The sequence below is a fragment of the Lynx rufus genome, unplaced genomic scaffold (assembly GCF_022079265.1).
Source record: "Lynx rufus isolate CCGP_SWC_20201006 ecotype Redwood Valley unplaced genomic scaffold, mLynRuf1.p SCAF_2, whole genome shotgun sequence".
NCBI lineage: Eukaryota > Metazoa > Chordata > Mammalia > Carnivora > Felidae > Lynx > Lynx rufus.
The window spans coordinates 200,842,358-200,854,911 of NW_025814834.1; the positions used below are offsets into that span (position 1 = coordinate 200,842,358).

The following is a 12,554-nucleotide window of genomic DNA, read 5'->3' on the forward strand; positions in this document are numbered from 1 at the left end:
TCATGAATTCGAGCCCCACATTGGCTGAGCCTGCTTGGGATTCTCTGTCTCCCTCTCTCTCTGCCCTTTCCCTTCTCCTTCCCTCTCCCCCCCCATCCACCCCCCCCCCCCCCGCCGCCATCTCAAAAATAAACGTCTGGGGAAAAAAAAAAAAAAAAAAAGAGTATCAGAGACCTGAATTCCAGTCTTCCTTTTTAATTCTCAGCCTGGACATGAAAGGACTTTGTAAAGTACTATGCATGCATGACTGGTTTTGTTATTAATTAGGTTATACACCATCACCTGTTAGGCAAAGTGCTCAATCCCTGAGTGTAGCTGGGCCCCCCACACAGTAGGTAGTGGGGGGCTAAGTAATGTCCAATCTGAAGGCAGAGAAACTACCCATACCCATATGCCCATCTGCCCTCTAAAAAGACTCCTCCACAAACCAGACATCTAGTTCTAGTTCACCCTGCAGAGGCAACCCCTGGGTTCCAAGGGTAAAGGTCCCAAGCACCATCCCTGAGTCTAATTTTCTAGGCAGCAACTCAGCTCCCTCCCTGCCTGCTCCATGCTCACATCTGGATGGCGGCTGTGCCATGCTCCAAGCCCCAGGTTGGGGTCTCCAGGGGCCATCTCTATCCCGCCTGCCAGCTGAGCCCGCCGCTGCCTCCTCCACCACCCCTCCTGTTCCTTCCTAGGGAATACAGGCCCTGCTAGCTGCCTGTCAGCCCCTGGAGCGGTCAAGGGCACTAAGAAAAAAGAGAAAAAGACGGCATGAGAGGGTCTTAATCCTTTCCCACTGCAAACTGGGCTCAAACACCAGCTGCACGGGAAAGGGTGAAATTAGATGGTGAAATTAGGTGGTGACCAGCGGGGAAGGCCAGGGAGGGTTATATGGGGCCTCCGATGACCTGGAAGAGATGAGATTGGGAGAGAGTGGGGGTAGCATGGGGGAACAGTTGGAGTCCGAACCATTCCCAAATCTGGGACGTGGGCGGATTAGGGACACAGCTGGCCTTACGCCCCAGTGATAGGGCTCATGGAAAATATGTGTCTGTTGTGGGGGGTGGCTTAAGATGAAGAGGGCTTTTTGAAAAGCTGGGCCCACCAGGAAAGTGTTCTCATCAGTCACTATTGAATAAAAACCAATCCTTGTAACAAAAGTACATGAAGAATAGTTGTCTTTCCATTCTGCCCATGGTCATAACATTGCAGTTATTTAGACCTTTTAAATACAAATGGTAAACAAGCTATGATAAGGCAGGAAAATTACTATTCATACAATGGTATGACTTTGTAGGCAATTATTTTTAGTAGTAGTTTTGAATTGGTCGTAGAAAATATAGTTAAATAAGGGGCACCTGGCTGGCTCAGTCAGTGGAGTGTGAGACTCTCAATCTTAGGGTTGTGAGTTCGAGTCCCATGGTGGGTGTAGAGATTTAGTAAAAATAAAATCTTCAAAAAAAAAAGGAAAAAATATAGTTCAATAAAAAGAAAAAATTAAATCATCATAAACCATCAGTCAGAAATAACCACCATCAGGATGCCTGCGTGGCCCAGCTGGTTAAGCATCTGAATCTTGATTTCAGTTCAGGTCAGGATCTCACAGTTTGTGGGTTTGAGCCCTACCGCAGGCTCTGCACTGAAGCCTGGAGACTGCTTGGGATTCTCTCCTCTCTGCGCCTACCTCCACTTCTGCGCACACACACTCTCTCTCAAATATAAATAAATAAACATTAAAAAAAAAAAAAAGAAGGGCACCTGGGTGGCTCAGTTGGTTAACATCTGACTTCAGCTCAGATCATGATCTCATGCCTGTGAGTTTGAGCCCTGTGTCGGGCTCTGTGCTGGCAGCTCAGAGCCTGGAGCCTGCTTTGGGTTCTGTGTCTCCCTCTCTCTCTGCCCCTCCCCAACTAGCATACTCGTGAGCACACACTCTCTCTCTCTCTCTCTCTCTCTCCAAAATAAACATTTAAAAAAATTTTTTTACTTAAAAAAAAAAAGAAAGAACACCATCAAGATTTTGGTGGGGGACTTCCCTTCTAGTACCTTTTGTTATACATATACTTTTTTATGTGTATTAAATTAAATCATATGAAATTGCTGATTTTATAAGTTAAAAATGATCAAACAGCAGCCATAGCGTATAGTTCAACCTAATGTGGTTTTTTGTGGGGGTTGGTTTTTTTTTTTTGGTTTTTTGTTTGTTTGTTTTAGATCATACTGTTTTGGAACTGACTTTTTCACCAAATAATATACTGTATTGTGACATTTAACAGTGCTCTCAAGTGGATATACCACAATTTAGTTAAATCTAAATGTTGGGCATTTAGGTTATTTCCCATTTTAATCTTTTATACTCAATAAACATCCTTTTATCTAACCATACTCATGATTATTTTTTTTTAGGCTGCATTGACTGCAACATATTTTTTTTTTTAAACTATAGCACACAGGTCTGCCTGTTCTGGTCATTTTTTGAGATAAAGGCAAAGGAAATCAGCATATGCAGTAATTTCATACAATATCTTATCTTTTGTATTTGAGCAGGCTTTGACCTCTTTGACACAACCACTTTGCTTACAATAATTGCATTAAGCTCAGTCCTAACACAATAAGAACAAAAAATGTGATTGAAATACATACATTGGAGTTGGCAAGTTATGTCCTTTTTGCTGTGGAGACACTCCAAGACACAAGAGCAGAAGGAAAGGAAGTTGAAAAGGTAAAAGAGGACCCAGTAGACGGTAGCTAAGAGACTCCTCTAGGCCTCTAGATTCACAGAATCTTAGAACTGGATAGGCCCTTAGAGACCATCAAGCCTAAGCTGCTAACTTTTAAACAGATTGGGAAATGGGTACAGAAACTGGAAAGCACTTGTCCAAGGTCACACAGCAAAGAGTGGCAGAGCCCAAACTTGAATGCAAGGCTTCTGACCCTGGATTCTGTGGTTCCCTGCCTTCTTCTGAGCCCACCTACTTTTCCCTTCCAAAGTTGCAATCCAGGCTAAATTCTACAGTCATAAAAACCTAGGAATGTCTGAGCTGGAAGGGCCCTTAGAGATCATTTATTTTTTTATTAAAAATAAATTTTTTTAAATGTTTATTTATTTTTGAGAGAGAGACAGATGGAGCGTGAGCCAGGGAGGGTCAGAGAGAGAGGGAGACACAGAATCTGAAGCAGGCTCCAGGCTCTGAAATGTCAGCACAGAGCCCAATGCAGGGCTGGAACCCAGGAACCGTGAGATCACGACCCGAGCTGAAGTTGGACGCTTAACCAACTGAGCCACCCAGGCGCCCCTAGAAATAATTTATTAATAAAACTAATGATAACAGCATTTATTAGGTATTTACCATGCGCCAGGCACATAGTAAGTACTTTATATGCATTTATTGCATTAAGACTCACCTCAATCCTACAAAGTAATATCACCCTCAATTGCAGTTGAAAAAAACTACAGCCTAGAAATGTGAGGTGATTTTCACAACCTCACACGGCTTAAACTAGGTCCGTCTGATGCCACTGTCCTCTGCTGTGCGCTGCTTTCATATCACTCTCAGAAGAGCAGTTTGGAAATGATATGAACGAGCAATACCAACATCTGTCCCAGGACTCCAAGGAAAGGCTGTTGTGACTACTTCTGACTACAGCCCTGGGACATTCAAGGAGGGACTCAAGGATCTGGCCTCCAGTGACCCTCCCCAAACCCCTTCTCTTGCCAGCTGGAATGAGTCTAATGGCCCTGATCCAGCAAAGCCTCCAGCTCACTCAAGCTTAACCCATTAATTCTCTCTCCCCGGGACCAGGTATCTTCTAGGTCTAGAGGGTTTCCCAAGAAACATGGGGAAAGACTCCGTGCCACCAGCTAGCCTGGCCCCTTCTAAACCTGTTAAACTCAGCCTGGTGCAGCCCTCACCTAGGAGAGGGCAAAGGAGGAGTTACAGGGAAGCAGGCAGGACTGAGCACCCCCTTCGTGTAGTCACTGGGGATCACGGAATAAATGAGATGGGTCCCCTGACAATAAGAACAATCGTCATTATCATCATCCCATAAATGGGTGATGGTAAGAAGTTAGAAGGCAGACAGACCTGCGTTCAAATCAAAGTTCCACCACTGAGATGCTACATGAGTCTAAGCAAGTCACTTCTGCCCTCTTCCTCATCTATAATATGGGGGAAACGTGTGCCAAACGCTGTGTACTAAGTACTTTTTATTGCAATATGTCACTGAACTGTCACAACAGTTCCTTGAAGAAAGCATGACTGTAATTCCCATTTTACAGGTGAGAAAGCAAAAAACTCACCCATGATCACCCAGCTAATAAGTGTCCAAGTTGAGATTCAGATCCACCTCTGCCTGGCTTTACTGCTAGTACACTTCTTACAGTTTACAGATTGCCTGCATTTCCACAGTGGTCATTGTACTAATGCCAGCAAAGGTACACAGCTCACTCACTAGGTGCCTATGTACCTTACCCGCATTCTCTTAGTTGAGAATTTCCAGCTTTGGAAACTGAAGTCAGAGCGATGAGGCACTTTGCCCAATGTCATGTAGTTAGGGAGGGCTATGGTTGGGAAGCCAAGTTTGTCTGACTCCAGAACCCTATCCTTTGCCCACCACACTATCCCGCCTCTCTTTCCAGTGAGGCCAGGTAGATGTCTTTATCTCTGACAGATGAGAAAGCTGAGGCCTAGCAAGAGGTAGTGACGTGCCTGTAGTGACCCAACAATCAAGCAGCTAAGCAGGGACTTGAACGCAGGCTCCGGAGTGTTAAACCCAGGATTATTTCCTCCACCCACAATACTGTATCCTGACCATCAGAAAATGCCCCTGTCCACTGGATATTTAGAAACCTTATACCGAGCTTCCCCAGGGGCAACGGGGAACCCCTGCTATACCAGGCCAGGCATAGAGAGCTAAGGGTGTGGAGGAGAAACTTTCAGGATACTACCTGCGGAAGACAGCGGTTGAGCTGGTAGCGCAGATGCCCCTAGCTTTGGACACCTCGGTCTTGGTCTGCCTAAGGGATGGACCCATAGCTGGGAAGGGGGGAGTTACAGAGGAAGCTGCCTGAGGCCTGGGCTTCCCTGACTGGCATAGCTTTCTGCTGTGATTTCTGCTGAAAAACAAAAAGCTCAATCCTCTGGGCCTATGTGCTAATTACCAATAATGACATAATAACCATTGTGGGCCCAACAGCCAAACAGCCCCAACTAGAAATTCTGCATAGCTCAGGCTCCGGAACAAAAGATTTGGGTACTCCAAATGAAACTGATGCCCTGGCAGAAAATGTCAGAAGCAAAGGGCTTTAGGGTTGACCCAGACAAAGTATTATCTGGCAAATGGAGAGGATGATGGCCACTGAATACAATTATTTACTGAGAATTATTTATCTGCATAGCATGGTGCCAGACCCAGAGAGAAGAGGCTTCATGTTTTCATTAATTCACTCCACAAATATTTATTTAGCACCTACTATGAGCCAAACACTTTTCTAGGTACACGGGAATAACACTGAAAAAGACAGACAAAAATCACTGTCATCACTGAGCTTACCATTCCAATGCAGGGGACGGGGGGTGGGGGTGGGGGACAAACAATAAACAAATATTCCATAAAATATAGTATGTCAAAGGATGATAAGTGCTATGGAGAGAAAAAAGTAGGCCTGGAGGGAAGATAGAGAATGTTCGTGTTGTGGTAGGAAAGGGTGTTACCATTTTAAATACGATAGGAAGGTCCTTTCTAAGAAGGTGACATTTAAACCTTCTTAAAGGGGCAAAAAAATTAAAGGGGCACCTGGGTGGCTCAGTCGGTTGAGCGCCAACTTCAGCTCAGATCATGATCTCACAGTTCGTTGAGGTCAAGCCCCACGTCCAGCTTGCTAATGACAGCATGGAGCCCACTTCGGATCCTCTCTTCCCTCTCTCTTTGCCCTCTCCCACTCATGCCTTCTCAAAAATAAATAAACATTTAAAAAGATAAAAATAAACAAAAAAATTAAGGACATGAGAGAGCAAGTCATGAAAGTATTTGGAGGGAGAGAGTTCCAGACTGAGTGAATAGCAAGTGCAAAGGCCCTGGGGTGGAAGTGTGCCTGGTATATTCAAGGACTTGCCTGAGATCATAGATCCAGTCATTAACAGGGCTGGGAGAAGAAAGGAACCATACACAGACTAATCACCCACTGTGTACCTGAACTCTCTTAAGCCTTAGGACAACTCTGGAGGTAAGATCACCATCTCACAGATGAGGGAGCAAGACCCAAAGAAGAGAAGTAACTGATCCACATCCCACAGCTAGAATAGGCAGGTCTGTTTGGCCCCAGCCTGTTGGTGCCTCCCTGCTTCTCTTCTCTATGTCTTGCCCATGCAAATCCTAAGTATTTGTCGAGTTAATTAAAGAATGAACAAATTAATTTCTCAAGTCATGCCCTTCCAATGAACTGTTCGCTCTGGCCTTCTTGTCTCTGCTAATCATAGAATAACAACAACAATAATTCCAATGTGCTAGCTATGGACTGAGTATTTTACCTGAATTACCTAATTCAACCCCCCTTAGGTAATCTTAAGAGAAGGTGCTAATATTTTTCTCATTTTATTAGTAAGAAAACTAAAGCTCAGTGAGGTAGAACTCACTAGAGGTCCCACAGCTGGTAAGTGGTGAAGCTGGGATTTAAACCGAGGTCTGTCTGCTCCCAAATCCCTTCTTTTAATCCTATAATATTAGTAGAAACCTCTGACATCAATCCATCCCCTTCCTTTTATAAACCAGAAAACGGAGGCTCAGCAAGGGCAGGTGAAGAGCTAGGGAGGGGCGCAGCCCTCCAGCCCCCCCCCCCCGCCCCCCCATCTGGCCTCCCTCCTACTCCACCACACGGGGGCTGTGGACCAGGTTTTCTTTCCTGTGCCTGCCTGTTTCCCTGCCTCTGAAGAAATCTTGTCCTAGCTCCTTGAGAACGGTTGCAGGGAGCTTACACTCCACCTCTGCCCCCTCAGCCTTGGCCTGGGTAATGCAGGACCCTTCCTACTCTGCCTTCCCAAAGTGCTTGCAGTGGCATTAACCAGTGGCGGCTGCAGAAAGGAAACTGTCCCTGTGCGGCTCCTGGAAGAGAGACAGTGCAGGCTTGGCGCCAAGAGGGCAGAGGTGGGCTGGGGGCAGGGGCCAAAACCAGGCCGAGGGTGAGGCTAGAGTGTTCCAGCCAACCAGAAGAGGGGGGAACGGGGGAGGAGGGTAAAAGATCCTGAGCCTCTGGCTTTGAAACCAATTTACTGGGTGTCATTTGTTCAACCAGAAACTGTGTCAAATACTTAAAGTCCCTAGACTGGGAAGAAACAGGACAGAAGAAGGTTCTGGACAGCATTTATAACAGCATTAATACTTCGTACCGACCACTGAAGCCTCATAGTGCTCAGGACTGAACTGAGTGCTTTATCTACATTGTTGTTAATCCTCACAGTAAAATCAGCCCCGTTTTACAGCAGAGGAAACTGAGGCTCAGAAAGGTGAAGTGACAGCCAAGGTCACCTCATCACACTCATTCATAGGGTAGTGCCACAAGGGGCCGGAGACCTGGGTTCCTGCTGTGTGACCCTGCACCATCTACCACCCTCTCTGATTTGAGGCTCTTGCATGTATACCAAAAAGGACTTGCTCAGAAGCCTTTATTATAAAATGCAGGGGGCTCAGGGATCCAGTTCTGCCCAGACTATGGGGCCTCCCACAGATACAGGACATCACACTTACTCTCCTTCCCATCACCCCCAAAAAAGGGGCCGGGGGATCATCTTCCAGGGGGAAAAAATAAAGCCACAGATTTTCAAAATATTTGTCCCTGTTTCAAGGCTACTGCTGGCTTTGGCCTCCAGCCAGGAAGGGGCCCCTGAGATGGGGAGTTGGGGGGAGCCCAGGCCTCAAGACTGAGAGTCCTTGGGCCTGGGGCCAAGGGGGGGCGAGGGGCAGGAGGGGGCGAGCTCGGCAGTGGGCCAGGACCCCTCAAGAGATTTGGGCTTGTTTCTTAATCCTTTCCTCCCTTTGTTGACCACAGCCAGCTGCCAGGAAAGTAGGGGGGGGGGGGGAGGAGGGAAGCAAGTGGGCAGGACCAAGGAGATTGAGGAATCCAAATAATGATGGCTGAACTAGAGCTCCTTCTCATGGGTGCCCAGTACAGGGAGACACTGTGCAAGGCCATTGGTGAGGATTATCTCATTGAAACCACTGCCCCTCCACGTGAGGAGGGCCTGCTGTCCCTTTTACTGAGGTAAAAACTGAGGTGCAGAGAGGGCAGGTGACTGAAGGTCGGCCATATAGCTCATAAGCAGCAGAGCTGGCAGAGAACCCAGGTTGTTGACTCCCATGAGAGGCAGCCACTGGGATTGACTGGGGTGGGGGTGAGGTGGGGGGATAGGGGGAGCAGGGTGGAAAGGGCCCTAGCAGTCTCAGGAGAGCCGGCAGTTACGAGGGTGACCACCTCCAAAGTGACTGTCCCCAAAGCCCTGTATGATCTGGGCCCTGCTCCCCTGCCCAGCCTCAACTCCTGTCACAGCATCGCCTCTCCCTTTCTGTTCCGGCCATACCAAACTACGGTACAAACGTGCCCTGAGCACATTACGTGGCTTTAAGCCCTCACACATGATGTTCCCTATGCTTACAAAATTGTTCTCTCCACTGCCCGCCTAGAGAGCTCTTGCTTACCCTTCAAATCCCAGCTCAACTACCCAATGCCTAGAAGGAGTTAACCACCCACTCACCTGAGCTCACGCAGAAGTGCTTCAAGCACCCAGAGTGGCAGGAACCCCACCTGAGTCATCTTTGTGCCCCTAAGAATTCTGCACACAGTCAGTGCTCAGTAAGTGTTTGTTGTCTCTAAGTGCGTTTTATCACTGAATCTTTGAGGCAGGCAAAACAGGTTTTCTTGTCCTCTCTCTCAAGGCTCAGAAAAGGAGGGCAAGAGAGAAGGAGTGACTTCCAGAGGTCACCCAGACATTCAGTGACGTGACACTGGTAGAGCCGGAAGCCAGGCCTTCTCTGCACCACACAGGTCCCTGCCTGGCCCCCACCCCAAAGAGCTCCCTCATCCCTGCCAGACCAGCCAGGGTCACCACAAGGGGCTCCAAGGCAGGAGTGGGGGACATGGGCCCTGGTGGCCAGAGGTCTTGCCCGAGTGTCCAGCTAAGACATAACTGCTGCCTGCAGGAACCGACGCAGAGGGTGACAAAAAGCAGACAAGTGGCTTTATCCCCCAACCCCTCTCGGACTCGTCTTCCTGGGTATGTCCCTTAGCCAGAGACCCTGGCAGGCCCCATCCACCCCACAGACCCCACCTCCTTCCTCTCCTGCCTGCCCACTGCAGTCCGTTATCACATCCTGCTGGCTCGGCCTCCTAAACAGACGTGCTCCCCATCCCATAGCTCAGTCCCAGGCCCCATTTCAGCGTCCCTCATCTGGAGAGTTGCCCCTGCCTCTCCTCTCCCACTAGTCCTCCGAATCAAGCGACCCTCCCCAAATATGAACCTGATCATGTTGTTCCCCGGCTTCATATCTGATGGCTCCCCACTGCCTCTGGGACAAATCCCCCTAACTCTCCTGAGCCTGTCCATCTAGCTGCATTCCCACAAGGGCAGGTCATGACTCTGTACCTTGGCAAAACAGTTCCTTCCACTAGGAATGCCCTTTCTCCTGGTCTTTGCCTGAAAAGATATTCACGGTTCACATTTCGGTGCATCAGTCAAAGGTGGAGTTGGTAGTTCTGTGTCTTTCTCCCCAGCTAGACTCTGAGCTAGGACAGGGCGAGGAGGCAGAGACCACACAGATTGATCTCTGTGCCCCATGCCTGCCACAGGGCCTGGCACAAAGTGCGTACGAATGAAAGCAGACGGGTAGGAAAGAGAGGTGTGTCCTTACTTCCAAGAGGCCTCTTCCCTCCCTTCACCCACTGGTGTCTTTCAGAACCTGTCAGACTAGGTTGCTACCTGCCTGTCCCCAGCAGGCCCCTCCCAGACCTCATCTCCACTATCCCAAGAGGGATATCTTTGTAATCCTAAAATAACACCCAAAGCTATAACTATAATAATAATTACATTGCTCAGCATGTACCTCATTGCATTATTTAATCCTCACAAGGACTCTAGGAGGTACACAGGTTCTTTTATTATCCCCATTTTATAGATAAGGAAACTGAGATTCCAAGAGGTCAAATGTCTTGCTCAAGGTCACACTGGTAAGCAATAGATGTGGAATGCAAAGCCAGATCTGTTTGACTCTCAACCACTATGCTATCTGGCCTTCTCCTGCTTTCTGGTGTCTCCTCTCTTCAAAACTCTTACAGCACCGGCCTGGGTGGGGTACACTGTGTGTGCATGTGCTTGTGCGTTCAGCAAACAGTCCTGTAGCCCTCACCAGCCCTGTGCTGAGCACTGGAGATAGAGAAGAATCAGGCATAGTCCCTGCTCCCTTAAGAATTTGGGTCTTGGGTTGAGCAGACTTGGGTCTGAGCTCCAGGTTTACCCCTAAATAACTATGTGAGTCTGGGTAACTCACTTGATTTACTCAGTACCGGTTCCCACATCTGCAAAGCAGGGACCATAATGCCTGGATTGCCAGGAGGACCAGATGAGATAATGCATCTGAAATAGCATATAACAACCCACCTAGCATATGAGAAACATCTGAAGGCAATAATACATATGATGACTAGAGACTCCCAGGATCCCAAGGCCAAGATGGGATGTAATTCTCCAGGGCCCTCCCTTGGAGCCTCCTCAGCCCAACCCAAAAGTAATAGTGATAATAATGCCTGATCCACCCATTCGCTCATTAAATAATTCTTCCAGGGAAGTGTTCTTTATTAACCCTCTTTTGTAGGTGAGGCAACCAAGGCCCAGAGAAGGTAGGTTACTGAATCAAGTCACACAGCAAAAGAATGGGACCTACTTTCACACTGGGTAGAGCCCAGCCCTTAGCCCAGGCCCTGGCCAGACTGCTTGAGAGTCTGGGGCTCCTGACTCCTAGATTCTAGTCCCGGCTGGGTGGGAAATTAAAATAGTAGAATGGAGGTAAATAAAGGTATACTTTACTTAGCCCCCTCCCAGAAAGAGCTCAGGACTGGGTGGAAACCAATAATTACCAAACAGGGCCCTGTACTGGGCACTTCTCACCGGCTCCTTCCCACACCCATGTGGGGGAAGTGTTATGATATGCATGTTGCAGACGAGGTCTCCAAGACAAAGAAGTCAATGGCTTGTCCACTGTCACACAGCAAGGTTAGTGGCAGTACTGGGGGGCAGAGTCCCTCCTCACCCCTCCCTCCTTCAGCCCCAGACCTTCCCAGCTGCCCCTCTCTTCTGATGACACCTAGAGGTTCTGTCCCTCTCTCCCCAGTTCTAAGCAGAGGCCCTGCGAAGGCCCTCTCTCTGCTGATTGAAGGCCCCACCCTCAATTCAGAGGACCCAGAGCTCACTTAACCGAGCCCTGGCCCTGAAGGAACTCACAGTCTAGTGAGCAAAGACAGAACACATTTCACTGAGCCCCTTTGATGTTGGTCATTTTATATCCATTAGCCATTTAATCCAATACAAAGCACATTGATGGGGCATAGTGACAGTGAATGAATAAATATGCTCATTCGTTCAAAAATATTCATTGAGTACATACTACATGCCATTATACCCTGGATGCTGGAGATATAACAGTGAATAGATAAACAAAAATCCCTGCCCTCAGGGGTCTTACATAAAGAAAAGAACAAACATACTGTGTCAGGTAGACACTGAGATTCCCATTTTACAGACATGAAACTGACATGCAAAGAGCCACCCAGCTACCAGGTGCAGAATGAGGATTCTATTCCTGACCAGTCTGGCCCCTATGACCTTTGCATTGTGTTACGTGTCTCAAAAATCAGCCGGTGTGTTAAGCATCTGGAGAGAAGTCAGCTGGTTGTGGTAGGACCCAAACTTCACAGAATGCCCTCCCTCAGTTCCTCCACCCCTACTGCTGGGCTCCCTTTACACCTCCCAGTGGCCTCCGAGCTACAGGACATGCATTAGAATCAAGCCCCAGAGGCAGTCATTTAGCCAAACCAGTACTCACCCAGCAGCAGCCGTCGGGGTCATACAGCCCGTCAGGGAGAAGTCGTGGAGCCATCACCGCAGGGGCACATGGAAGCAAAGGACAGAAATGAGACACAGGCACAACCACCCAATAAGCTCTTTGGGGCCCCTCTTCATCCTGAGCAGGGGGAGATCCTGCCTCTGCCTCTGTATCTGCCTCTGGGGTTCTGCTAGGGCAGGTACCCTGTTAGTCAGCAATCTGATAATCTGATATTGCACCCAGAGCTCCTCCTAGGACCCAGCCCACTGGAGGCAGCAAGATCCCTCTAGACAAATATTAACTCAACACCTAGGTGTTGGGGATACAGGATGAAAACAGACATGGCTGCTGCCCTCATGGAGCCTATGGTTCAGTGAGAAGGAGATCATGTAATTTACGAACGGATTACAACTGTGTGAGTGCTTCAAGGAGGAAATTTAAGAACCCAGGCTGGGGGTCACCTGGGTGGCTCAGTCAGTTAA

At 48.2% G+C, this 12,554-nt stretch overlaps 1 protein-coding gene across 7 annotated transcripts in view; it reads right to left on the minus strand.

Moving 5' to 3' along the window:
- EPB41 (erythrocyte membrane protein band 4.1) overlaps positions 1 to 12,554 on the minus strand; it is a 199,173-nt gene that overhangs the window by 181,923 nt on the left and 4,696 nt on the right. For 6 of the 7 annotated variants that reach the window (XM_047085148.1, XM_047085141.1, XM_047085140.1 and 3 more), the window contains exon 2: positions 12,073 to 12,128. The exons of the other annotated variant lie outside the window; for it this stretch is intronic. In XM_047085148.1, coding sequence (XP_046941104.1) covers positions 12,073 to 12,095 — 23 coding nt within the window. In that variant the 5' untranslated portion in view covers positions 12,096 to 12,128. The remainder of the gene's footprint in view (positions 1 to 12,072; positions 12,129 to 12,554) is intronic. 7 annotated transcript variants of the gene reach the window in all.